Below are 27,353 nucleotides of genomic sequence, written 5' to 3'. Positions count from 1 at the left end.
TGCACGGCGCGGCGCAGGACGGAACGTGCGCGTTCGCGCACACAAATCCAGGGGAAAAGCGGGTAACACCCTCTTGTCCTCCTTCCCTCGTGACAGGCAACATTAGGTCTCTAGCTGTTACCAGCTCGACCTAAAAAGGGCACAGAATCACGGGGGCAACTAAGGGGACAGAAGGAAAAAAGGGCACAGAATAACGGTGGCAATGAAGGGGACAGAAGGAAAAAAGGGCACAGAATAACGGGGGCAACGAAGGGGACAGAAGGAGAAAAGAGCACAGGAGAGAATACAGGCACAGGGGGAAGACCGACAACAGCAGACACAGACACCAAAAAAGGGCAATACAATACAATGAAATGACAAATGACCAGCAAACCTAGGGCCTACCACTGGCCACCAGGGATGAGGTGCAGGTGGTAGCCTGCGGCCGGAGGAGGGCCTCAACTTCCTCAGCAGCGGCAGCTGGGGCAGGGTCAGGACGCACAGGCGGTGCTGTGCGGAAGGGGGACGACCGACCTAACAAGGTCAAGGGTAGCTCTCCTCACTGCGCAGCGGGCACCATATATGGGGAGGTGGGAGGGAGGAGCAGCTGGGAGGTGGGAGGCAGGGGCAGCAAATGGGCAGTCAGGGGGGCCGGGACGCGGGGGACGCAGCGGCGGGAGCGGCGAGGGAACGGAAGCAAGGGCACAAAATTACAGGGGCAACGAAGGGGACAGAAAGAAAAAAGGGCACAATCACAGGGGCAACGAAGGGGACAGAAAGAAAAAAGGGCACAGAATCACGGGGGCAACGAAGGGGACAGAAGGAAAAAAAGGGCACAGAATAACGGGGGCAACGAAGGGGACAGAAGGAGAAAAGGGCACAGGAGAGAATACAGCCACAGGGGGGAGACAGACAACAGCAGTCACAGACACCAAAAAAGGGCAATACAATGAAATGACAAATGACAAACAAACCTAAGGCCTACCACTGGCCACCAGGGATGAGGCGCATAAAGACATTGGGCTGGAAAATGTAGTGTTTCACAATATTTTTTGCTCTCTTGCCAACATTTGTTAAATGGTTTAATGCCTACCACTTTCCAACTCAGTTACCACTAACCTGGTTCCTGTCTTACCAAGAAGCGCAGCAATATTTGTCACAGTGATTATCTAACTCCCATTGTGTCATATAGGCCCTGAAAAATGGGCTTGACAGAGAACCTCTCTGCTCTGCCCTAGTTCTTCTATCCCGTGCTCCTCCTGTCATGTATTCAAAGTAAGTAGAGGTGACATGGAGTGGCAACGTGCCTGCATTTTGAAAGTATTTACAACATCACTTGGGCTCTAGTGGGTCACGAGGTGGCATAAGAAGAGCTAGGATGAATAGGGCACGGGGGGAGAAGGTGAGAATTCTGTGAACTGGGTGGGTTCAGTTAAAGAACTTGCTGTAAAGGTAAAGTGCCAGTGTTTCAAGTTATTGTACCACTCTTCACAGGCTTTGACCTGCGTTTAGCGCGTCTGTTGAATTCTCACAACGTTTTGTAGTAGTGGTCAGTGTTCCCAGTGAAATACGTACGTGGGGATTAAGAGGTGGGGCTGGAGAAGGTGCCTCACAATAATCATAAAATCCTTAAGTAATTTTCAATTTATTATTTCAGCTAATTGCTGCCTGGCAAGGAATTCTTAAGCGCATTTCACACCTTTTGACAATAGAGCAGTGTATTCATACCTTTTCTGGGCGATATTGCCTATATGCTGCTCCATATGTTGCTCATTTAGGGACTGATTATGAGTTTGGCAGTGTGGAGCGGGGCGGTACGCCACCACTCCACTTCCGCACTGCCAAAGTCGACCGGCGTCTGCCAGATTAGGAGTTTTCTTCTGGTCTGGCGGGCGGTCTTTTGGCGTTCCCATGGTGGTGCCTTTCAAAAAGGCACCACAATGGGAACATCAAAGTCCGTACCTACACGGCAAGGACTGTGAAGTCCATGCTGTGCAGGAGAGGGGGTGCATGCACATGGGGGGCACACCATGTGCTCCCCTGCATGCATCTCATGGGCCATGAGGCAACTGGGGGCCCTGTTTTCTCACTGCCACCCTAACAAATGCGGTCTCACCTCTGTGGTTAGGGTCGCAGTGAGAACTTATAATATCCTTGGCGGTGCAGCAGCGGCACCGCCAAGCATATTGCTGCCTCAAGACCACTGCGCCAGGAATCCCAGATCCCTGGCAGCGGTCTATTCACAGTCCGAACTCCGTACTCTTAATACGGCAGTTGGAACAATGGTGCAGTGGTCCCCGACCAACACCTCACCCCCACCGTGGGATTTGCGGTCTAATGGACCACCAAACTCGTAATCAGGCCCTTAGTCAATTTCAGTTTACATCTAGCTAGAAAACAAGATGCGCATCCACAGGGCTCGGACAACCTCACTAACTTTATGTATTGAATGATCTGGCAGTGCAATCAACATATTGCCACTTGTACCTAATGTATCACAGATGTTAGCATCCCTAGCATTCTGATACTTGAAGTGTTCAGTGTTCCCTGTGAAAGTAGTACGTAAAGAGTATGAAAAGTGTTCATGTATAACACGGTCCATGAGGGATTTGAAAAGGGAGCAATACTTAGCTTGCAAAGTGGAAGAGAAAGGGGTTGGTAGAGAGAACCTTACCTACAGTGACACGTTATCGAACATAATTAGGGTCAAGTGTGTTCATTGCCTTACCTGAGTCATGTTTAGAACTATTGCTGAATTGTGATGATGGAAAGGAAGACCATGCCTGGGTGATGGCTGTCTGCGGTTAGAACTCGCAGGGGCAGTAAAGTCGGCCTAGTGGAATAGGGGAAGGAGACTCGGTGACTTCAGAGATTAAGAGAACCTATATAACGATGTGGTAGTACAGATGAGACTGAGATTGAGGGAGAAAGCTGGTCAACTTTAGCTTCTAAAGGTGAGTTATTTGGCCAAGAGAAAGGCTTTCAGTTCCTTGAAGAAAGCACACGTTAAGAGCCAGTTCAGAGAGTAATGTCTGTGGTAGCTAGAGGTTCTTATTAGTGAGACATATTGTTTTTAATACACAGCAGACTTAAATAAGGAATCAGTGAACAGTTATCGGGTGCAGTCCAATGTGGTTAAATTGACTAGTGCCAGAGGTTTATCATGCTGCCGTGCATTACACCGCAAAGAGTATGCCTAGGAGATATTTTTCACAAGTCCTCTAAGTAGGGCATTTTGATAGATCTGTCTTTTTAGAACCAGATCTTCTAGATCAAACAGGTCCTGTTAAACAAAATGCTCCTTACACCTGGCTCTTGCTTTCGTGTTCCATATGTACCTTGCTCTTGAGAATGAAGCCTAAACATTTAGCATCTGACACAAGACTGAGGGACAATCCAGCATGAGGAAGTATGGCATTCCAGTTTTGGAAGAAGAGATCATGGGTTTCTTGTGTTCAATTTTCTAAAGTTCGAGCTCCAAAAAAACAGATCTGTAATGTGCATTGCCAGAGAGAGGTATGTTCTGACTATTTGTTAATTTGAGATACTGTTACACATAGACGCATGATGGCTTTTTTGTGTTTTTATAGTGACTTGAGTATTACTTGTTGATGTTAAAATGTAGAAGAAAGGGGGCAGCATTGAGACTTGCAGGACACCGTAACTGGAAGTGGCTTTCACACTGAATGTTCAGTTCGTACAAGCTGGGGCCATATTATGGAAAATGCCGAAGGGGGGCAATAGGCGAGTGTGCCCACTCTGTGCCTCTCTCTGGAACTTTTGTGTTACAGAATGGGCAGCAGACACTTGTGTGGCCTCTTCTATAATACTGATAGTCGTGGTGCACATCTAGTGCCTGCTCTGTCTTCAGAGGGCCTCCCCCCCCCCCCCCCCCCCCCCCATGCCCTTTATGGAATCACTTTGCCTCTGTGCCTGCACCATATTGTGGAAACAGGCCCTTAGGAGCCACACTGAAAGTTTCCCACAAATAGGTGGCGCAGTATAAGTGCGCTCCCTGTGGACAGACCTCTGGAGGGGTGAAAGGGGATCCCATGGACAAGTTCAGTCACTCACTGCATCTGCCTGCTAGGGATCTTTTTCCCCTTTTCTGAGCGCAGGCAGAGCATTACGTAGAAACATGGAGCGGCTTTGACACAGCTGCTCTGTATTTCACTGAATGCACTGACTCCAGGACAGCACTTGTTTGCAGCTGTCCTGAGGGAAGCACGTTCATCATAATAGGGCAGACTGTCTATGTTTGCTCCCAGCGCACCTATTTAAATATGCAGCACGGCACAAACGGAGAAAGTGCACCCTATTGTAAGACTTGGCTATAGATATCTGTACTGATCTTCACGGTGTGGGACAATTTGTCAAACTTTGCAGTAATATCTGGTCTTGCTCTGCAGGACATAAAAGCTTCTCAACCTGTTTTTGTGCTATGTATGGCTATGAAGCCCATTTCTTTTCTATAGATGTAGGAACCCGTTTTATACGTTCTCAAGCACAAGTTGCAAGCCCTACAACTAATCTAACCTGCGATGTCCGCGTTTGGTGGATCTGGGTTGCATTTGGTACTTCTGTTTCCTGTGGTAACAGTTGCTGCAGATATAGACCCATTTTGGTCTCTGATAATTTTAAAACGGGAGAGGCAACTGAAAACCAGTTATCAACACATTAATTAACTGTATGGTAACTCAGTCCATTAATTCCAGAAAACACTCAAGATATTTCGAGATCCTAGTTATAAAAAAAGCTTCTTTATTACACATTAGATGCTTGACATAAAAAAACATCAGAACAGCCAATGTGTTTTGCTCACATATCAAAGAGCTTCTTCTGGGCTGTAAATCACAAAGTTAAATACAGAATTACAACATTCTTTTATTTAAAAAAAGTTAAAATCAAAACAATGCAATCCTAGTTCAGCTTATAAACAATAGGACAGACTATCATCATCAAATACATTTCCTTTTTTGAAAATATCAGTTCAGTTGCCTGGGACTTGGACAACTGACCCATGGAGGTGCGCAATGTAGGTATAAAAGGAGGCAAACTAGTTGGATAGTGCCGCTAGACTTACCTCAGCTGTCCAGTTAAAGCTATGAAATGGAACACACACATTGTGCGAGAGCACAAAATGGCATTTGGTGAATTTGTTCAGCTTGGATAGCTGAATTGTTCCACCATTTCAGTGTATTCATTTCTGTCAAAGGTTCACAAACCTAACAGTCCTACTATACATGAAAGTAACCCTTTGTACCACAACAACATCTTACATTGGACATATTTAAAAAAAACTTACGAATATGTTCACGTCAAACAGTTGAAAGATTTATTTTTTTCTGAGTAAAGTACTAGCTTCATGCCGAATTTGCCCTGAATCGGTATGGCAGTCCTGTAACAGAGCAAACATTCCGAAGGGGCTTAAAATGAAAAATTATACTGTTGTGTTGTTCCTAATAACTTTGCTTCCCTGTGAACAGTGTACACAAAATGTGAAGGAACAGCATGAATTGAAAGGACCAAGTCTTTGCCAAATCTCGTGGGCATTCCTCAAATGTGACCCAAGTTGATAGAAAACACATTAAGAGCATTTTCCATGTAAACATCAACTCCAGCATAATTACAGAGCTGCTTCCGCCAATTTCATATATGTGGTCTTCCCCTGTATAACACCTCCTCGTCCATTTTCGAGCCTTGAAATATGTTAAGTGTGGGTCTAGGATGCTATACATACATAAACGGGGTTGAATTATAGTTGCTGTATTTTTTTCTCGAGCTAACACAGGAAGATGATTTGAGATGTGTGTAATGCTGGCGGCATCTGTAAGATCTGGATGCAATTTTATTTTAGGATCACTAATATACATTTTTATGTATATTTCATAATGTTTAATAGTGCTATGTCCACCTTACAGCACTTTACGGCTTTGGAAAGTTAAATTGACATGTACGCATGTGAGGGAAAGAAGGCAGGAATGGAGATAAAACCTGCTTAATGCAGTCAGTATGAACTAGATCAGTCACCTGATCTTGTCATCACATTGTGTTTGGCTTAGAAATCCCACACATCTGGTTCTGAAGAGGATAATCATTTATACTTTCATTTTTATCACTAAGGCGAAGATGCAAAACGTTGTTTTTAATATTTGACAATCAAAGTAAATTTATAAATGCAATGTTATAACGTGAAGAAAATATAAAGCGGAGCATTCCACAGAAGCATTGTGTGAATTCTAAAGTGGCAGCATAAACTGTTGTCTCTGAATGAGAAATAGTCAAAATCAGTACATACAGAAGGTCTGAATAAATATAGAACCCAAAATTCTGTGACCAGCCCAGTGGAAACCGAAGAAAGAGTAAGAAACAGACTTCTACACCATGGTTGGTATAGCTCAGTGTTTGAGGCAACCATGGCTCTGGCTGTGTTACCACAGAAGTGCGACTAGTGCTCAATTGAAATATAAACCTAACAAATGGGTTTTCTTAGCTACAACACGACATTGCTATCTAGGGAATAAAGAAACTATGTAGTTAGTGACAGACTACTACACAGTCCTTTGGTGTAGTGGATACAAATTCATAAATGTAGGTGTCTTCCACAATATCTAGTGGCCTAAGTAGGGTTAGAATAAAGCACAATATATTAGAAAGAAAATAAAAAGTGAACAGTGGACTTGCATTTGATTAGCGGCATTGACAATGTTTATAGTCCCCGAACTTAGTTCCAGGAAGTACAACAAAAAGGTGAGAGCACACCAAAAACGAACAAAAAATGGAACTATACTTTAGGGGGCAATTATGAGAGGTCTGAAAGCAAAATAAATGTAAAACCCTTTTAATACTTTGAACAAAAAAGCTCTAAATTTGTGCCCACAACGAGTAACTTGAAATTAAACCACGCAGTCCCAGTGTAGCAAAATTAATGTTGACCGACTCATGGAATGGGTATTATTAATTAGTATTCACTTCTAGGGGGAAAAGGAGTTCTGAAAAAACAATGGTAAATAAAAAATGTTACAAAAAATAAACAAAAATTATATTTCTGAACACTTCAATATGAAAGCAAGTGGGTTGCAACTCAGGACGTTGGGAGAAGTTGGGGGTCTTTATCCACTGATCTCTAATATCACCATTTATACTTTCTATCTGACACCTCTTCCCTGGCGTGTCTTTGAGTTTTATTGATTTTACAATCCAGTTTAGTCTTTAGTATCTAAATGAATCTTGCTACATCAGTTCATGTCTCCTGTCCCTGAATACGGACACACTGTGTGTCCAGAAGAAAATCCTGAATAGATTTGTGTCTATCAAAGCACTTAGCAGACTGGTATATCCTGTATTTTAGTAAGACCCCATAACCCAAACTCAAGCTAAGTGTTTTTTTTTTTTTAATGAAACTTGTAATTTGGAGCTAAAAGACAAATGTATATGTTACTTTGTTTCAGTCATGGCATCTGGGACTGCATTGATTTACGACGAAGAAATGACAAGCCACAAACTATTATGGGATGAGTAAGTGTTTTTTTCTGTTTATTTAACGCAGGGTGTTGTGCGAATCATCAGACATATTTTAAAGCATGGGCAAAGTGAGCAATTGCTCGGGGCCATTACTTTTAAGGTCCCAGCTGGCAAAGTGGTATTTTCTCAGTTTCGCTCACCCTCTGTCTTTTAATTTCTCTTACAGAACATCTCTCTCTCTTCCTGCCTCTCCCTCTCACGCAGTCTCTTTCTATTTCCACCAGTCTCATTTTAAGGATTGTTTGGGCTCCAAACTAGACCGATTTCAGTTATTTTGTGTGAACGTTTAAGGATAATATTGTTTGGCATCAGGCAGGCTTAAATAGGCAATATAATTCCAACTTATTCAGAACAGGGTGCCACAAAATATGTCTTGCCTGGGCCCTAAAAATCCTTAAAATGACACTGTGTGCGATGACAAAGCTGTGTTATTTCTTTATGAAGACTTTGAGGGTTGTTGCGAGCAGGAAGAGTATGAACTTGCTGGGTTACAGTGATGGCTAACCTGGATCATTCAGGCACATACTATGTATGGCCTGTGGTAAAGGCAGGATAGTCGTAGGCCAGGCATCAAACCTGCCTCTGTTCTCAACCCAGTGGTTTCCAGGGAAATTCTTGTACGTATTCGGCGTCAATAAGATGGGTAAACCCTGCGCTGAGTTTGCTCTGCTTGACTCTAACCAGTGGACAGCATCTAAATGTGAATAGTGTAAATGAAGGTAACAACATGTATGTGAAAATCGCTGTAAGTAGTGCAACAGAATGTCAGCATTTCTGACTCGAAGACATTAGGAGGTACTTCCTCAGAGTGTGAAGCATTACAGTTACTAAGTTGGGTCATTTGGGGACTGTTGAAGATATGAACATGAGATGACTTGGTAAAAAAGTTTTGTAAGCGTTCACACTGTGTTCAATCACTTTCGTGAATGTATACAGCAAGGTGTGCAGTCTTTTCCCCATGGATCTTTACCACACAGGAAAGTGTCATGCAGGTTTCTTTTTAGTGCTTTCCCGAGCTGTACTTTACCACTCAAGTAAACATATATATATATTTTGATGAAATAATGTTATTAATTTAAGGGGAATTACGAATTAATGGATGGGTAAGTGTTAAGAAAGAAAGGGTAGGGGTATGGAGGTTAGAGGTGTGGTGGTAAAGGGGGTTAAGGGATTTTTTAGGGTTCCGGGAGGGTAGAGGTGAAGGGACGTATGTGGTTTCCCCCCCCCCCCCCAGATGTCAGGGTCAGGTAGTGATAAAGGAAAACTAGGGTATTTAGGGATTGGGGGCAAGTAGAGGTAAAGGGCGGTAGGGAGATTTTAGGGTTCTCCAATGGGTAGAGATAAAAGGAGAAGTATGGGGAGTTTAGGTGATAGAGCGCGGGCTCACCTGCTCTACATACTCACCTGGGCCCATATTTCAATGTATACATTAAACGGGTAAACCTACACACAATTGGGGGTTTTTACCATTTGGATTTATACCATTTATCTTACCAATCCAATGTTACCGTTATCTTTAGTCCTAAAGGATCAAGGGAGTTAGAGAGAAATAGATAGCAATAATATCATTTAGCATTTCATAATTAACCACAAACTCGGGAAAGTTTTAAAGTCTTTATCCAATTAAATTTTTGTAAAGCTTATAAACCATGAATGAACTCAAATTAACTTCTTAAGTCTCTGCATTAATTGCAGTTTGAAAATAAATATTGCAAAGAAAAACGAATTGGAAAGAAAATGGCGATCTGCATTTAACAGAGGGTGGGTAGAGAGAGGGGAAACAGTACATTGACAAATCCACACTTTATAGTTACCTATTTCGTGTGTGAGGACCAATCCTGGTCACAGAGTAAACCAAAGAATAAGAATCCCAAGTACAGGTGCCAGCAGGTAAGAACAGGTGCAAGCCAGAAATCAGAACCAAGGACAGGATATGGGCCAAATTGGATCAGGACAGGACCAACACAGGCTAAGACTCGCACCAGAGTTAAAGTTCAAAATGCCAGCGTTGAAAACCCTCTCTGCAGCTAACAGTCGAACCTCGATTGGGTCATCGATCTCTTTCCCAATAACCCCTAATGGGTTTTCAAATCTTCTGACAGAGTGCTCCGCCAGCAACTCTGCTCTCGATCACCCATTGAGTGCGTTGGGTCAGTGACAGGTCAGCTATTCGGACAAGTCGGACAATCTAACTAACTAAGCCTACCCTAGTTATACTATTTTCCAGGTCAATGTACCACCCCTAAATGTTGCAAGTGTGTGAATCCCACAATTCTATTGGACAAGAACGAGGAGTAGCCATCACACCACATTTTCGTAGAGGCAACTTGTCAATCACGTATTCATGACATCCCCTCCCATAACTTTATCAACCCATGTTCTTTTTATTCCTCCCAGTAGTGAAAAGTATTTTATTTAAAAGTCAATTTTATCAATTCAGCTTCCTCTGTCAAGGCAAAGAGTTCATTCTTCTCCGCCTTCCATGTCCGTCTTGGCCATGATTCAAGGCTACGTCTTCTGTAACTTCAGGACTTGCTGCGCAGATGCAGTTCCTCCAAAGATGGAGTCCAGCAAAACATTTAGGCCCGTTTCCGTTTAACATGTAAAAATAGAAAAGAACAGTTTTAGAGACACCGAATAAATGAGTACACTGTATACCGCTTCTTTCTACTCTACTCCCATTATTTTATTTTATACTATTGCATGTTAGGACACATAACGGCCATTTTAGTTCTATTGCGCAGAAGCAAAGTTTTCCCTCCAAGTATATCACGTGGGCATGACAGACGCATGCGCAGTAGAAAATCCCGCGTAGCAGCAGCCATTTTAGTGCAAGCGAATTATCGTTAGTAAAAGCACATTGACAAGCTTCCCTTAAACACCTAATATGTTTGTGAAATGCAATATTAATAAGACAAAAACATGTTAGTTAGTATATTAATTTATTATGAGAGGGTTGAGTTCAAGCAAACCTTGCTCCATCAATCCCCTCTTTGATGAAATTTTATATCATCACTAATTTCAATTTCTTCAAACTTTCTGTTATTATTTCTTTCATTCTTCATGTGAAAATCTTTCACTTTCTTGTATAATTATCCATTATATTCTTCTAATTCTATTTCATTGATATTTCTTTTCTTTCCTTTTCTATTCATTGCATATGTCTTTTTATGCTTACGACATTTGCAACAAATTATTATCCCTAAATTCATCAGGTCTATTCCCACCATTGGCATCAGTATTTTACCTACAAAACTTTTCACTACGTTAGAAAACCAACTACCTATAGAGAAGAGACCATCTGTTAATCTTTTCCATGCATTATCAACCTCCAGTGGTTTAAGTTCTTTTTCTAGATATGTAATGTTCCTTACATACCTTTTCAGTTCTACACTTTTTTCAGGAATGTAAGTGCAACAATATTGTGCCTTTATCATTCTACATTCTACAGAAAACCACTCCCACTGAAGGTATCAATGCACTATATATTTCACCTACAATTTCTGCTATACTAGCTCTTTTACTATGTATTAGTTCATTAGTTCATTAGTATCTTCATTGCTTCCAGTGATTCTATTTATGTGGTATACCTTTGGGAATACTATTCCAAAATAGCAACTCCCATACCAATGATCAGGCAATTTGTAATATGCTTTGTTCCCACAAATCTAATAAGTTCCAGGAAACACCGGCTCAGTTCCATCTTTGAAACCCCAACCCCAAATTACTTTGTAATTGTGTTCACATTCACTAGAACAAATGAATACATTGTTATAATAACTTGTTCTCTCCCTGTGGAGACAGAGGTTCCCTCTCTTTTCAGAGTCCAACAACATAGCAACATGAGCTTTGCCATTCAAGTTGTATTCTTTATTTTCTGCCCATTTAGGAATTACTCGTTTCTTTTCTTTGGAAACCCTCTCTCCCTTTCTCAACTAAATTCAAAAATATTTTCTCTTCATGTAAAATGCATGTTAGATTATTCTTGTGTACTTCAGCTATATCTAGGTTACCTATTGTTAGAAAATATTCTCCCATATAACGTGCTATGTTACCTTTACTATTTACAGGATTCAGGTTACTATGAGTAGGAAGTTCAGAAAAAAAACACATCTAAATTAGAATAATAATATTGTAAGGGTCCTTTCTTGTAAAACAAACTAGCTAAAATACTACATGAAATGCCATATGTCCGGGGCAAGTGGTGATAAGTAACGCCTTCTGCTACAGACAATGGTAGCTTCATACACACACAGCAATCGCTTATTTTCATTGCCTCTACATAATGTACCTATAGATTTGCGAAAACATTCAGGTGTGTTCTATTTCTAACTTTATCATAATGTAATTCTTCCTCATCTGATGCTTCTACTTCTACTCTTTGCTGCCTAAAATGATCTATTCTTTCGTGTATATCTGAATTTTCAGGTACATCTACTTTCTCATGAATGTTAGTGTCATTCTTCTCATTTTTACTTATTAGATAAGGAATAGCTACTGTCAATCCTAACCATACTATGAGTACTATTGATACACTACATGTGCATATTCTACAGCATGTTTTTAAGCAATTTCTTTTCGGTTTACCAATAACCGTATGTTCAGCCATTTTCGATTAAGGAGACTTAGCCCCTCTTTGAGACTCTTTACAAAATTACAAACCTGTGAATTTTCAAGTTGGTCTCACTTCTTCGTTTACTGGTTCATCAATTAATTCATCATATTCTAATGTTTCAAGATCTTCAAGAATGACATAGGTCCATTCATGGCCTCTGAACTTATTATTCAGTCTTTTCAAGCGTGGACTTTCTTTTCGGTTGTTCTGTAGTAGGCCCAGTTTGACTTGATATCTCATTTACTTGCTCTGGTTCTTCATTTATTGATTTGAGACGAAATTTCAGTTTCTTGACAAAACCAGGCCAATTATCTCCTTTTCTGAGTCTTTTAGCTGGCACTGTGCTTTGTTTTTCTTTGATTGTTCCTTTGTTCTCACTCAGTTGTGGCACAATTTGTGTATCTTCGTCGTCTGTATCTCTCTCTATCTTACTTGGTCCAGGTCTTGCTTCTGTTTCTTCTGCCTGGATGCTAATCTGGCCTTGTTCAGGTATGTGCTGCAATTCATTTTGTTTTGATTTTGTTTTCTTCTCCCTGAACACATATGTCTACTTCTATCTGATCCTGCTCGGGTATCTCGATCTCTTGCTTTACTTCTTCCTGAACCTTTCGCCCTTTTACCTATCTGTCCCTCCTCAGACTCTGGAACTGTGACGGGTATCTGGAATGTCTGAGTATATTGATCTCTCCTTATCTGTTCCTCTTCTGAATTACTTTTGGCTTTGATTTCTGTAATCGGAGTACGTTCTTCTATTCCTGACTCAACCTCACTGCTACTCTGTCTATCTAAGTATGTTTGGCTTCTTCTCACAACATCTGTAGGAATGTCAATCACTGGAATCCATTCGTCCTGACTGGTCCTCGGTTGTCCATCATCAACTACTTCGGAATCACTTTCTCGAGACTCCTCAGCTGCACAACCTTCAGCTTCAGTTTCGTCAGGTTCAGCCACTCTTTTCGTACGGCTCGCATGAATCCAATTTGGGACTCCTTTGCATTTTACTGCTGTAGTGGTAACCAATATCACTTGTGTTGGTTTTCCCCACCTTGGAGCTAAGCAAGATTCTTGTGTGTGTTCCTTTATTACAACCCAGTCACCTGGAATCAGATCGTGTGCTGGTGTTATTTGCCTGGTGACAGCGTCTTCTCCAACCTGGTGAGAGATAGAACGCACTTGTCAGCCAGTTTGCAGTACTCTAGTACTAAGTCATCATATATATTTATCAACTTATATCCTGGCACCCATGCCTGCCTCATTGCTCTTCCCATGAGTATTTCATGAGGACTCAAGCCTGTTTTTCTGTCTGGAATGCATCTGAGTCCCATCAGAACAAGAGGTAAAGCATCTGGCCACTCTAACTGGGTTGATTCATAAATCTTTCCCAATCTTGACTTGATTGTGCCATTCAGTTGTTCTACCACTCCAGAAGCCTCTGGGCGATATGCACAGTGCAGCTTTTGCTCAATTTTAAATGCTTCACAGACTAGACCAATTATTTCATTATTGAAATGTCTCCCTCGGTCTGACTCAATCGTTACTGGAAAACCGAAACGTGGTATGAGCTCTCTAAGTAGTAGTTTTGCTACTGTGATGCTGTCATTCCTACGTGTAGAGTAAGCTTCCACCCATTTTGAAAATAGGCAGACAATGACAAGTACATATTTCATTCCTCTGCAAGGGGGTAACAATGAAATCAATCTGAAGTCGAATAAAAGGACCTTCTGCTTTTCCAATCTTTCTTGACAATACTACAGTTCTTTTCCCAGGGTTCATTTGTTGACACACCAAACACCTATGGCAAAGACTCTCTGCAACGTTCCTGAACTTTGCATTGAACCAAGTTCGTCTGAATAACCTAATCATAGCATCTCGTCCTAGATGAGAATCACCATGATACATCCTAGCCATAGGAGCAAGCATACAGTTTGGCAACACAGGCCTCCCATCTAGGTAAACAATGACACCATCTCCAGCCCTTCTCTGACAGCCCTATTCTTGCCCATTCCTCCTTTTCTTCCTGATCTGCATCATTCTGTAAATCTTTCACTTCTTCCCACGTTTTCACTCTCTCAAGCAACATAAGTTGGCAGCTGTTTCTTTTCGGTTCAATTTACGTGTTTATTGCCATTTTATTTTTGGCACAATACTGAGCTAACTGGTCAGCATATCAGTTACCTGCTGTCACTTTGTCGTTGCCAGATTGGTGAGCAGCACACTTTACCACAGCTACAGTTTCTGGTAATTTGATTGCTTTTAGCAAATCTTTCACAACATTTCCATTTTTAATAGGAGTACCTGAAGAATTCAGAAACTCCCTTTGCATCCAGAGTTGGCCAAAATCATGCACAACTCCATAGCAATATTGGCTATCAGTAAAAATAGTTAATTTCAGATTTTTCCCAAATTTGCAAACTTTTGTCAATGCAGTTCGTTCTGCTACCTCTTCTGACTTTACTCCTGGTAAATATGATGCTTCAATGGGACCCCATAGAATGCAAACTGCATAAGCAGCACTCAAACCTCCTTCTTCATGACGCATACATGAACCATCCACAAACAGCTCATGTTCTGAATTTATTAGTGGCTCTTCTCTTATGTCTGGGCGTGGTTTGGTACAGTATTCTTTAAGATCAATGCAATTATGTTCAATCTCATTTTTGACTTCTGCAAAGTGTGATTCAGGCAATAATGTTGCTGGGTTCAGAATATTACACCTAACAATTGTCACATTTTCTGCACCTACAAGAATTCGTTCATATTTAGTCAGCCGACTAGGTGTTAAGTATTGAGTCTTTGTCCTTGTTAGTAAAATCACAACTGCATGTGGAACATACACTGTTACTGGATGTCCCATGATAATAGACTCACTTTGCTCAAGACTCGCACAAGTTGCTGCTACTGCTTTCAGGCATCCTGGCAATGTTGCTGCCACTGGATCCAGAGTAGAGGAAAAAATATGCAACAGGGCGTCTCATCAGACCATGAATCTGTGTCAGAATTGAAAGTGCACAATTGTCTTGTGTGTCACAAAATAATGCAAAATCTTTTGTATAGTCAGGCATTCCTAATGCTGGAGCTGAACACAAACAATCTCATAATTTTAGGAAACATGACATGCTCTCATCATCCCATTCTACTGGGTCTTTTGCTTTTTTCTTTGTCATTTGTAGCAAAGGTTTTGCTAGGACTGCAAATCCCACAATCCATTGCCTGCAGTAACCTACAACTCCAAGAAACATTCTGACTTCTTTTTACGTTTGAGGTAGATTCATGTTTTGAATTATTCTGATTCTCTCAGAGGTAACCCTTCTGACACCTCTCTCTCTATCTGGTGCCCCAGATATTTCACTGATGTGGTACAATATTGCAATTTCTCAGGTGATACTTTGTGTCCACCTTTCCCTAAGTGATTCAGCAAAGCAATTGTATCAGTAACAGTCTTTTCGATTCTTAGATGCCACTAGCAGGTCATCTATGTATTGCACCAAAACTGATTGTCCGGGCAATATTAAAGATTCAAGAAATTTTTTCAAGATCTGATTAAAGATCGATGGACTTTCTTTGTACCCCTGAGGGACGCGATTCCAAACGTAGTTATGGTCATCGAATTTGCAAGAAAAAAGATATTTACTGTCTGGATGCAGTGGTATCGAAAAAAATGCGTGACAGAGGTCGATCACGGTGAACCAACCTGCTGCCCATGGTATTTGATACAGAATAACAGCAGGGTTTGGTACACTGGAACACATGGGACAACAATTGTATTTATTTTGCGGAGGTCCTGTACGACCCTATATATTCCGCTCAGTTTCTTGATGCCAATTATGGGTGAATTACATGGACTGCTCATTATTTCTTGTAAAATTCCTGCTTCACCCAGATGTTTTATTTCTAATGCAACTCCTGCTTTTATTTCAGGGCTCATTTTGTGCTGTCGAATATTTGGATAAACTGCCCCTTCCTTTACTATCACTTTTACTGGGTCAACGTTTGCCATCAATCCTACATCTTTGCCTGTGAGATCCCATACTATAGGATCTACCGTATTCTGTAATTCTTTTGGCAAGTCTTCAATGGTAAACTTTGGTTTTTCAGTCGTTTCTTGTTTTGCTAACATGATTATATAAATTCCGTCTTCATCTGGGGTCTGAATTCGGAGTACAAAAGATAGTGCAATTCATTTTGCACAGTAAATCCCTGCGTAACAAATTTACAGGACTAGAGTCACATACGACAAATGTATGCATTTCTTTAAAATTGCCTATTTTGACTTCTATTAGCTCTGTAACTGGGGTATTAATCTGTTTATTAGAAACGCCCACTACTTGGATCGCTTCTCCCGAGAGGGGTAGGTTTGGATCGTCTGATGTTCTCACAGTAGAACGGGTAGCGCCAGTATCAAACAGGAAAGTAACATAATTTCCTTTAACCTTTCCTTAGATGTATGGACCTGACTGATCTACAGGCAAGGATGCGCCAAGCACGCACTCCTCGTCCTCCCCTCTCAGGCACCGTCAGAAACTGTCTTCATCAAAGTACGAATCACTCAAGAGGAATTGGGGTGTCACTGTGTCCCTTTTACCACTTCCTTCCCAACTTGTGGTATCTACACTGTATGCTGTTTGACTCCCAGGGTTTGGCATAGGTGCCAATGGTAACTGATTTTGTATTACCTGTTTTTGCTGCTTTTTCGATACCTCATTCTGTGTCTGTGGATTCAAATTATTATTATTATTATTTAGCAAAGCCTTACACTCGTTCTTCCAATGCCCCAACTTACCGCACCCATGGTAAGGACATTTATTTTTCGCTTGCTCGCGATTAAATTTCCCTCTAGGTTTATTACCATTTCCAGCTCCTTGTGTCTGTTTATTTTTCAATTGTTGTTCTTGTTGTTCTACTAATTTTACCTGTGCCACATTACTTTTTCTTCTAAATTTTTTTGTTTATTGTCCAATTCATCTTCACAGTATTTTGCATATTTTAATATTTCATCTACAGGTTTGGCCTGCCAGCAGATTTTGTTATCTATAATCCACTGCGAAATTTCTGGTCTTAGTCCAGACACAAACCGATAGATGAAATGTGTCATATCTTTAGTGTCAATATTTTCTAAACCACTATACTGTTTAAAAACCTGCAAAAGACGTTCATAATATGCATGCACAGATTCAGCTTTGTTCTGAGTAGTTCTGTCTATTCAAGTCCAGTCTGTCTCTTTTGGTGGTACTTTCCCTTTTTAAATACAGTATAACCTGATTATATTTTCTCATCACTTCATCTGATGGTGCTCCTGTTTTTGGTTCTCTGGGATACTCCTCATTTGGCCAGTTTACTGCAATTTTACACTCTGTCCATAAATCAACAGGAACGACAATGTCAAATTACCCATCTAGATCTTTCAATAGTACTGTTGAAACCTTTATACATCTTTTGACCTGTCTGTACCAATCTACAGGCTTGTCTCTGAGTTTTGGAAAGTCATTTGTAAATGACAATATGTCTTGTCGGCACAATGGAACATGCACATAACCTCCACCTGGTACTTCTCTCATTGGGCACAACCTTTCCACTTTTTATGTTTCTTTTAACATATATTCTGATACAGTGCTTTTTCTTTGGGCTTCTTCTTTTTTCTTTAACCACCTAGCTTTCCATCTGTCTACGTCACCCCATTTTTGCAACAATGTTAGCAACTCTTTAATTTGCAATTTACGACCTGACACCTTCATATTTTCTAAATCTTTATCAGAGAATTCAGCTTGATATGGTTTCTGTAACACTTTTGATTTACCAATGTCAATCCCCATTTCACTTGCCAAACTCGTCAATTTTTCATGAAATGTTTTTGTATTTTGAGTGATACTTCGACATATAAATAACAATTCATCTTCATTTGATGCATTCAATCGATCTAATCCCACATTTCCAGCAATAATTTCTTCTAATTCAACTCTTAATTTAAAAATATCCAATGTCTTTGACTGTGATTTTGGTTTTTCTATTTCTCGAGACCATCTTTCAATTTCCTCTGGGGTAACTATAGTGCACTTCTCGTACCTGAAGAAGTTTCAATTTGTACTTCTCTGGTATTTACAGGTGTGGTTTTCCTAGCTGAACTACTTACTGGTTCCCCTATAGGTAAATCCATCAAAGACATTTCTGACCCACATTCACTTGCTTGATCATCCACTATTAATTTTTCTTTCCTTGGCTGCACTACAGGTGTAGTTAAAACAGGAGGTCTAGGACTGGTTTGTTTTTCTCCATATAAAGGAACAACTGGTCCTATAGTTACTAGAATTGTCAAAGCTTCAGGACTAACATTTAACTGTGTAATTTTCTGAATTAATTCATTCCTTTGCTTATTTAGTGCTTCTCGCTCCTTTTCCTGTAATGTTTTCTCTAATGATGCCTCATGTAACTCTTGCGGAATTAAAGGTGGCTTTAAGAACGGGGCGCTAGCACTTGTCTGATTCTGCTCTTCATTATAAGCTGGTGGATTTTTCATTAATAAATCCTCCAAGTAATCATCTTCTGGATCAGTACTTGTCATTAAATGTTTTTTTTTTTCTGTACCTTTACTCCCTGCTTGTTTTTCTAATGCTCGGACAGGATATAATCCATCCACCAGGATTGATTGTCTCCATTGTTTCATTTGCTTATCTCTTGTCACTTTAGGAAATGTAGGATAAAATTTACTAATACTTTTATCTCTTCTGACTCTGTCTCGCTCAAAAGCCTCTATTTCCCATTCCTCCAGTGCTTCATATTGAGTTAATCTAGGTCTTGGATCTAATTCATTCTTGCGTGTTCTTAAATTGTACAAAAGTCTACCATTAAAGGTACCATTTACTGGAAAAGCCAAAATTACATCATCCTTTGTATATTCTATCCAGTTTTCTAACCAAATGCAAGTATGATAGCCCCTTTCAACAATCATGAAGGATGCGGGCGTATTTGGTGGTGGAATAATAATCCCTTCTCTAGTTTTTATTGACTTATCTTTTTTAAAGACATTTTTAACTTTCTTGGCGAATGTCATTTTTCTTTTATCTCCGTACATGATATAAGGTCTCCCTCTTATCATCTGTTCTTTAGCAAAACCTAGATATCGTTTATCTGGTCGATTTCCTATGATTCCTGGATCTACATGCCACATATATTTTATGCCGCTTTACTTTGTGTTGACACTCAGTTTGTTTACGAAAAACCTCCAATACAAAAATGTTTCTTATTTTCAATGACCAATCAATGATTACAATACAAAACAATTTTAACCAATGGTTTCGCGGCTTTTCCCTGAAACAGTGTCTCACGCTTTTGTGCTCACCTCTCCTTTACAAAATTACCTCAGCTACACACCCCCTGTATCAACCAATACCAGCGCGGCTCCGAGTGACGTCAGTGCAGCTCCGCGACTGACTCCCTCTTTCACAAGGTAATACGAGAGTTTATTTCGATTTACTTTAAATGCTCAATTCTATTAATTAACAACGTAAAAACATTCGCCACTGTGTTTGCATAATTAATTCAAAGAAAAGAATGATAATTAATTCACTGCGAGTAACTCCTTTCCGTTTTGCTCTTCACCCACTACAAGTAGATCCCTTCTGTCTACCTTTCACGCAAGCATTGGAGAACCTGTTACTCCCTCAGGCTTACCCTATCTAGGTTATGCAAGGCCAAAGTTTCACCAATGAACCCTTTGCTGTCAATCAAGCTCAGAGAACCTGCTACTCCCTCAGTGTGACCCTTTCTATGTGAAATCACACTAAAGTTTTACTAGCGAACACTTTGCTATCAATTATTCACACATTTATACAGAAAAATCCCTAAAACAGTGCTTCCGGTTTTACCTAACCATGCACTTACTTCCACAAATCAGTGACCTCACTACAGAATGGCTTCCATTTACAGCCGGCTATTCTGCCCCCGGGGTTTCCAGACAAAACATAAAACAGATACGAACAATTTAGGTTAATGCATAAAATCAATACAAATCAATAAATCAATAACTAATAACCAATCAATAATCAATGTATTTATCTATCTACACTAATCCCTAACCACTACTCTGCTACCAAAAAAACTGATAGAGCGCGGGCTCACCTGCTCTACATACTCACCTTGGCCCATATATCAATGTATACATTAAACCAGCGTTGAAAACCCTCTCTGCAGCTAACAATCGAACCCCGATTGGGTCATCGATCTCCTTCCCAATAATCCCGATTGGGTTTTCGAATCTTCTGACAGAGTGCTCCGCCAGCAACTCTGCTCTCGATCACCTATTGAGTGCGTTGGTCAGTGACAGGTCAGCTATTCGGACAAGTCAGACAATCTAACTAACTAAGCCTACCCTAGTTATTCTATTTTCCGGGTCAGTGTACCACCCCCAAATGTTGCAAGTGTGTGAATCCCACAATTTTATTGGACAAGAACGAGGAGTAGCCATCACACCACATTTTCGTAGAGGCAACTTCTCAATCATGTATTCATGACATCCCCATGTTCATTTTATTCCTCCCAGTAGTGAAAAGTATCAATGTTTTTATTTAGAAGTCAGTTTTATCATCATTTCAGCTTCCTCTGTCAAGGCAAAGAGTTCATCCTTCTCCGCCTTCCATGTCCGTCATGGCCATGATTCAAGGCTACGGCTTCTGTAACTTCAGGGCTCGCTGCGCAGACCCAGTTCCTCCAAAGATGGAGTCCAGCAAAACATTTAGACCCGTTTCCATTTAACATGGAAAAATGGAAAAGAACAGTTTAGAGACGCAGAATAAATGAATACACTGTATACCGCTTCTTTCTTCTCTACTTCCATTATTTTATTGTATACTATTGCGTTAGGAATTATTGCAAAACAGACAGCTTAGGAAAGCAGTGGTGCAAGCTTCTTGCATGTTAGGACACATAACGGCCATTTTAGTTCTATTGCGCAGAAGCAAAGTTTTCCCTCCAAGCGTATCACATTGGCATGACAGACGCATGTGCAGTAGAAAATCCTGCTTAGCAGCAGCCATTTTAGTGCAAGCGGATTATCGTTAGTAAAAGCACATTGACAAGCTTCCCTTAAATACCTAATATGTTTGTGAAATGCAATATTAATAAGACAAAAACATGTTAGTTAGTATACTAATGTTATTACGAGAGGGTTGACTTCAAGCAAGTCACTTTACGTGTAAAACCTTGCTCCATCATTGGGTTCTGGAGTGGGTAGGTGTAAGGGTCTTTTAGGATTCATGGGAGGGCAGAAGTAAAGGGAGGTAAGGGGTTTTTAGGGTGTCGCTGGGTAGAGGCAAAGAGGGTATGGGTTTTCAGAGTTCAGGTTTGGGTAGAGGTAACGTTTTTTAGGGTTCAGAGGCGGGTAGCAGTAAAGGAAAGTTAAGGGTTAAAAAACCAAGGAGTTTTGGAGGGTAATCCCCTCAATAGAAAAGGAAAAAAGAGGTTTGGTGAGAGCTGGTTACTACCCCCCAAAAAAGGATAAAGACGGTTTGGTAGGGGGGGGTTGTTGAGTTAATCTTTTTGAGTCACTTATTTCTTGTATTAAAACACACACACACTCTGTTGCATTTGAATCAGTAAAATTGTATACACCGAAAAGTTGTGTGTTAATAAATTACATTTGAAGACGTTTCTCTAGAATGTTTGAATAGTTAATTTGTTGGTGTTACAATTGAATCCTACCTGAAAACGTTTACAATGGGGCGAGAGATGTTTAGTTTCCTTCTACCAGACAGCACAAGCTGCATGGTTGCCAAAAATCTATTGTGAACTTACAGCGGGCTTTCAGCCACCCATTACTTAACATTTATTGGCTTTACTGTCACTCTTCTCTCCTTGCTTCTTATTCAGTGGCTTGTGTTTGTCCCTCCTGTGGAGCGTAGCCTCCCTGCAATCGTTATGATTGGCTGACTTCTATGCTTCCTCTACTCACATTTATGGAACTATTATTTTCTTTTATATTCAACACTCCATGAAAGTGCAGGTGTTTTGTAGCTGTCTGTCTCTCTGGCTTCTCAAACTCTCAAATAGCCTCCAGCACTGTTACTCCCCACCCCTTCCAGCCTGTCAGTATGTGAACAGCACCAGGGACGTATTTGAGGGGCATAGACTTTGTGTTTTATCTCCTGCATTCCGCATATTGCATGAAAGCACGCACTTTAAAACACAAAACCTTTTATGATTGCGGGGAAAGGGCTAGCTGCTGTATTCACTCAGCTGGTGTCTGGGGCAGCAGGCGTACGTAGCATTGCACTTCTTTTGGAGGCATGTAAACCTGCTCCCTGGATTACTACAGACGAGCAAAAGGCTGAAGCCTGTGGAAAGTCAATTAGCAAGCATTAGCAAGCTTTTCCTGGTATGTTTGGACACTTCCTTCTTTTGAAATTCTGGTCAGAGTTCCCAGAGTGAAAAATATTTGAAAAACAGACCATGCCATTTATAAAGTTTGAAAACCTCGAATAAAATGTGTTGTGACTTGATTGACACCGTGACTCCGCTCTGCGCGCCACGGTGGAATGTTGGGTTCCCAAACGTTCTAAGTTGAGCGCCGCCGCCGGCTGACCTGTCAGTTCTTCCCAGCTGGCTGAAGACGGCGGGCGCGCTGATGTCTTGTTGTTCATGAAATAAAGCTCGTACTTGAGCTGAGTCTCCGCCTCATGTTGTAATCACATGTTCTTGGCGACGAGGTGGTCTTCTGTCAGCGGGCAACAGGACACACAGCGAGGAATCTACGCGTGAGGATGTGTAGCCAGTGAACTTCTCCGGTGCGAGAAAATGAATACTGGGTCAGCGTGAATACCATGTAAGAGTCGGCACGCATCAGAAGTGAATGATACCCCGGCGCAGACATCTATAAAGTAAGAAATTGCGTCTATGGCATTTGCGATGTAGAATATGGGGCAAGAGTATGAGTGAAATTCTGCGACGAGCTGTGAAATAGCAATCGTCTGGAGCCTGGATACAGAGCGCTGAAGTGACTGCCGGGAAGAAGATAAGTGACAGCTGTTTAAGGCAGATGACTGGAGTGCTAAAGCGAATGCCGGTGAGGAGAAGCGTACCAATAGCGGTGTCTTAATGAAGAGGCTGACGAGATTGGAACGCATGAAAGTTAAGACCTGCAGTGTGAGGCGGCGAGCTAGGCAATCGACGGAGATGCAGGAATTCGCCGGAAGTGACAGGCGTTCTAACTAAAATATTTAAACTTGACTGGTGTGAGAAGTGCCACGTGAAAGGTGGTTCGTGGCGGAAATTTGGAGTCTGCGCTTCGTGACAGAAAGAATATCAAGAGCGTGGGCAAAGTGAGGCACATGTTAAAATTGTGAGGAGAAACACTTGCACTCCATCTGAAATAGTTGCACTGAGGAGGAAATGCGTGTTTAACAGATTCTGGAAAATAAAGATCTGCAGCGCATAACCCGATTTTGTGAGGAAAAGTATGGCCTAAGTGGAAGTTTTGTGAGGAAAGATAGTTACTCTATGGATTCATGAAAAGCAAAGCGTAAAGTTGCATATTCAATAGAAGCCTGTCGTAGTTCTTAGTGTAACGCTGCAATACATAGTAGAATCCCATTATCTTACAGAATTTGTGGTGGCTCATGATACAACACTGCCACCTAAGGGTACAAAGCGGTACATATTTTACTCTCTATTTTGTAAAAGCACATGATTTAGGAAGGCTACAACTAGCGCTGTTGCGAAGTATACAAATATAAGACTTGAGGCCAGAATGTGTAGCTATAAAGTATTAATGTTCACGTGTATATGATCATACAGGAAAATTTGAGTTAGACTAATATTACAGGCATTACTTGCAAGTTAACATTAAGCTTGCTGGGGGTATACTTTAAATCAATATGGATATAAGTGCACTTGACGTATCTGCTGTGTCCAGTCCTCCTCACTTCCTAAGTCAACCAGGGAATCCAAACATAGAATGGGATGAATGGATTGAGATGTTCGACAATTATTTGGAAGCCTTGGATGCACAAGACTTCACTAGCAACAGGAAAAAAGCGATTTTACTTACCAATTTAGGCAAGGAAGGACAGCATATTTTTAAATATTTGCCTGTTGCCAACAACGAGCGTGGTCAGCCTATTGGAGATGTTTTTGAAGAGGCACGCAAAAGGTTAGAATTAAGATTTGCTAAAGAGACAAACGTAGCATTAAGACGATACAAGTTTTATACCCAGCCGCAAAAGGTTGGGGAGTCCATTGATGATTTTGTAACGAGACTTCGCGAACTCTCATTAAAGTGTAAATTTGGTCCTATGACAGAGGAAATGATCAGAGACCAACTTATTGTTCAATGCAGAAGTAGGAAAACCCAAGAACGTTTATGGGCTGCCAAAGACCCTTCTCTTAAGGATGCTATTGACATTGCAAAAGTAATAGAGGAGTCAGACTCTTGCATGAAGGAGATGGATCGCAGGGATGCCAGGGCCAACATGTCTAGTGAGGGTGAAACTTCTGTTGTAGAGGGTTGCGAAGGGGAGGTAGCTGCATCCACTAGGTTTAAGGGTGTGAAGAATAATTCTGGGGGTAGAGCATATCCCAGTAGGTATGGAAACAAAGTTTGTGGGAAGTGTGGCAGCGCTTACCACACCACTGACTCAAAGCGGTGTTGGGCCATTGGTAAGGAATGCAGAAAGTGTGGCCGTAAAGGTCATTTTGAAAGAATGTGTAGGGATACAAACAAGGGTAAGGTAGCAATGTTATCTGACAAATCTACTGTGCATGAATACCCCTATCGTCCTGATAGAATCTTATTTGTTGAACCTTCGTTAGTAGATAGTAGTGAGGGAAGAGAAATTCTTCTCACTGAATCACACAAATCAGATGATAGGCGGAAAAACAGACCTAAGGCTGAATTTGTGATTGGGGGGAAAAAGTGTGGATTTGATGGTTGACTCAGGGTCACTATATACCATCATACCCAAGAGGATTTTCAAGCAGGAGTGGCCTAGCAAGAAACGGATGCCCAAAGATATAAATCCAGGGGGGTATCAAGGTGAAAAAATAGATATTCTTGGTTTCATGGCGACTGACATTGTATTTAAGGGAAGATCTGTGAGGGGCAAAGTGTACGTGGCAGAATCAGGACCCCCTATTTTGGGATGGTATCACCAGTTCGACCTCCACATCAAAATTGACCCACACGCTGTTGAACAGGTCATGGTAGTGGATGATCTCTCTGTGGAAGACATCTTAGAGGGAGGTAAAGGTGTTTTTAGAGATCAACTGGGCAACCTAGAGGGATATGTACACAAGATAAAGCTCAAGAGTAATGCCGTCCCTGTACAACACAAACTAAGAAAGGTTCCCTTCATGGTAAGGGGGGAGGTTAAGAAAATGTTGAACGAGATGTTGTCTAATGGAGTCATAGAACCTATCGAATGCTCATCATGGATTTCTCCAGTGGTAATTTCACAGAAAGCTGACGGTAACCTTCGCTTCTGTGTTGATCTGAGAAGTTTAAACCAGAATGTGATCCCTGACACTTTTCCCCTGCCAAACATAAACGAAATGATGGTGTTGCTTAAAGGGGCGAGATACTTCTCAAAACTTGACCTTCGTCATGCTTATCATCAGATTAGTTTGCATGATTCTTCTAAACACTTGACAGCCTTCATCACCAATGAAGGGATATTCCAATTTACAAGAATGCCCTTTGGGTTATGCTCAGCTGCAAGTGTGTTCCAACGGATGGTCACAGAGGTTTTCAAGGGTATGAAAAATGTAATTTATTTCCAGGACGATATTTTGGTTTTTGGTGAGAGTGTAAGTGAACATAACTCTGCCCTGAAAAATGCCCTTGCGAGAATATTAGAGTCAGGTTTGAAATTGCGCAGGGAAAAGTGTTCCTTTTTAGCTACAGAGGTGGAATATTTGGGACATTCTATCTCGTCCGAGGGTGTTAGACCAAAAAGAGACTTATTGGCATCCATAAAATTGGCTCCCGTACCAACTGACAGAGACAAAGTACGCTCATTCATTGGGCTAATTGAGTATTACGCAAAATTTGTAAAAAACTTTGCAAGCAAGACAGAGCCCCTTAAGATGCTCTTGAGGAAAGGAGTCAAATTCTGTTGGGGGGGGGAGCAAGAAACGTGCTTTGTCAATATTAAGAGGGAGATATGCAATGCAGGAATTTTGGTTCCATTTGATGTACATGAAAAAACTGTTATCACTGTGGATGCGAGCGAAACTGGCATAGGAGCTGTGTTATCACAGAGCGATGGCAATCATGAAAAAACTGTTGCATTTTCATCTCGCACTTTAACTGTCACTGAACGCTGTTACTCTGTTATTGAAAAAGAAACCCTGGCAGCTGCTTGGGGTGTAGAATATTTCAGGATGTATGTGTGGGGGCGTAGGTTTAAGCTGCGCACCGACCATAAGCCTTTGTTGAAAATACTCTCACCAGGTGGAACAGGAAAGGGATCAGCCAGACTGGCTAGGTTAGCCTCCAGGATACAGGAATACAATTTTGATGTTGAATTCATTTCGGGCTGGCGTAATGTACAGGCCGATTGTATGTCACGTTTATCCTTGAAATGGGAGGATGTGGACAAGGCAGGAGTGTCGGAAAAAGAGAGTGAAGGGGCTATCTCTTGTGTTGAGGATGTGATTCAGTGGAGTTGTGGAGCAGTCAGTAAGAAAGAGTGGGGAGAAGCAATGTCTCATGATGAAGTCTTAAAGAATGTTATGAACCTCATCTCTAAGGGTAGACGTAGAGAAAGCACCTTGCCAATCAGCGTTAGGCCTTTTAATGCTGTCATTGACAAATTGTCTATTGTCACTGATCAGGTCATCATGCGTGGTGATAAGATTATTCCCCCATTTGAAATTCGCAAGCGACTCTTTGACTTAGCGCACGAAGGGCACCTGGGCCAAACTGTCACAAGAAGACGGTTGAGAAATGAATTTTGGTGGCCTGGAATGGATGGTGAGGTGGTCAGTTGGGTGGAGAGGTGCAGTGAGTGCCGTGAATGTGAAAAGAGACTCAAGGTGGGACCCCAATCTGTCCCAAGTTCCATCCATGACCCAGGAGTAGTGTGGCACAGCATATGCCTTGATTTTATTGGGCCTATGCCGGGTGTTCACCCCAGCAAAAGGTTTGGTTTAGTGGTTATGGATGTCCATACTCGCTGGCTCATCGTTCACCTACTCCCCGAAATAACAACTCGAATTACCATTAAAGTTCTGCGCATGATTTTCAAAGAGG

At 41.3% G+C, this 27,353-nt stretch overlaps 1 protein-coding gene across 3 annotated transcripts in view; it reads left to right on the top strand.

The window, feature by feature from the left end:
- The window catches only part of HDAC10 (histone deacetylase 10), a 527,678-nt gene that overhangs the window by 76,286 nt on the left and 424,039 nt on the right, over positions 1-27,353 (top strand). For all 3 annotated transcript variants that reach the window (XM_078656727.1, XM_078656714.1, XM_078656722.1), the window contains exon 3: positions 7,431-7,497. In XM_078656727.1, the coding sequence (XP_078512853.1) occupies positions 7,433-7,497 (65 nt within the window). In that variant the 5' untranslated portion in view covers positions 7,431-7,432. The remainder of the gene's footprint in view (positions 1-7,430; positions 7,498-27,353) is intronic.

The sequence above is a fragment of the Lissotriton helveticus genome, chromosome 1_1, assembly GCF_964261635.1.
Source record: "Lissotriton helveticus chromosome 1_1, aLisHel1.1, whole genome shotgun sequence".
NCBI classification, from domain to species: Eukaryota; Metazoa; Chordata; class Amphibia; order Caudata; family Salamandridae; genus Lissotriton; species Lissotriton helveticus.
Note: the sequence above shows the minus strand (reverse complement) of the source record. Positions and strands in the feature narration are given on the sequence as shown.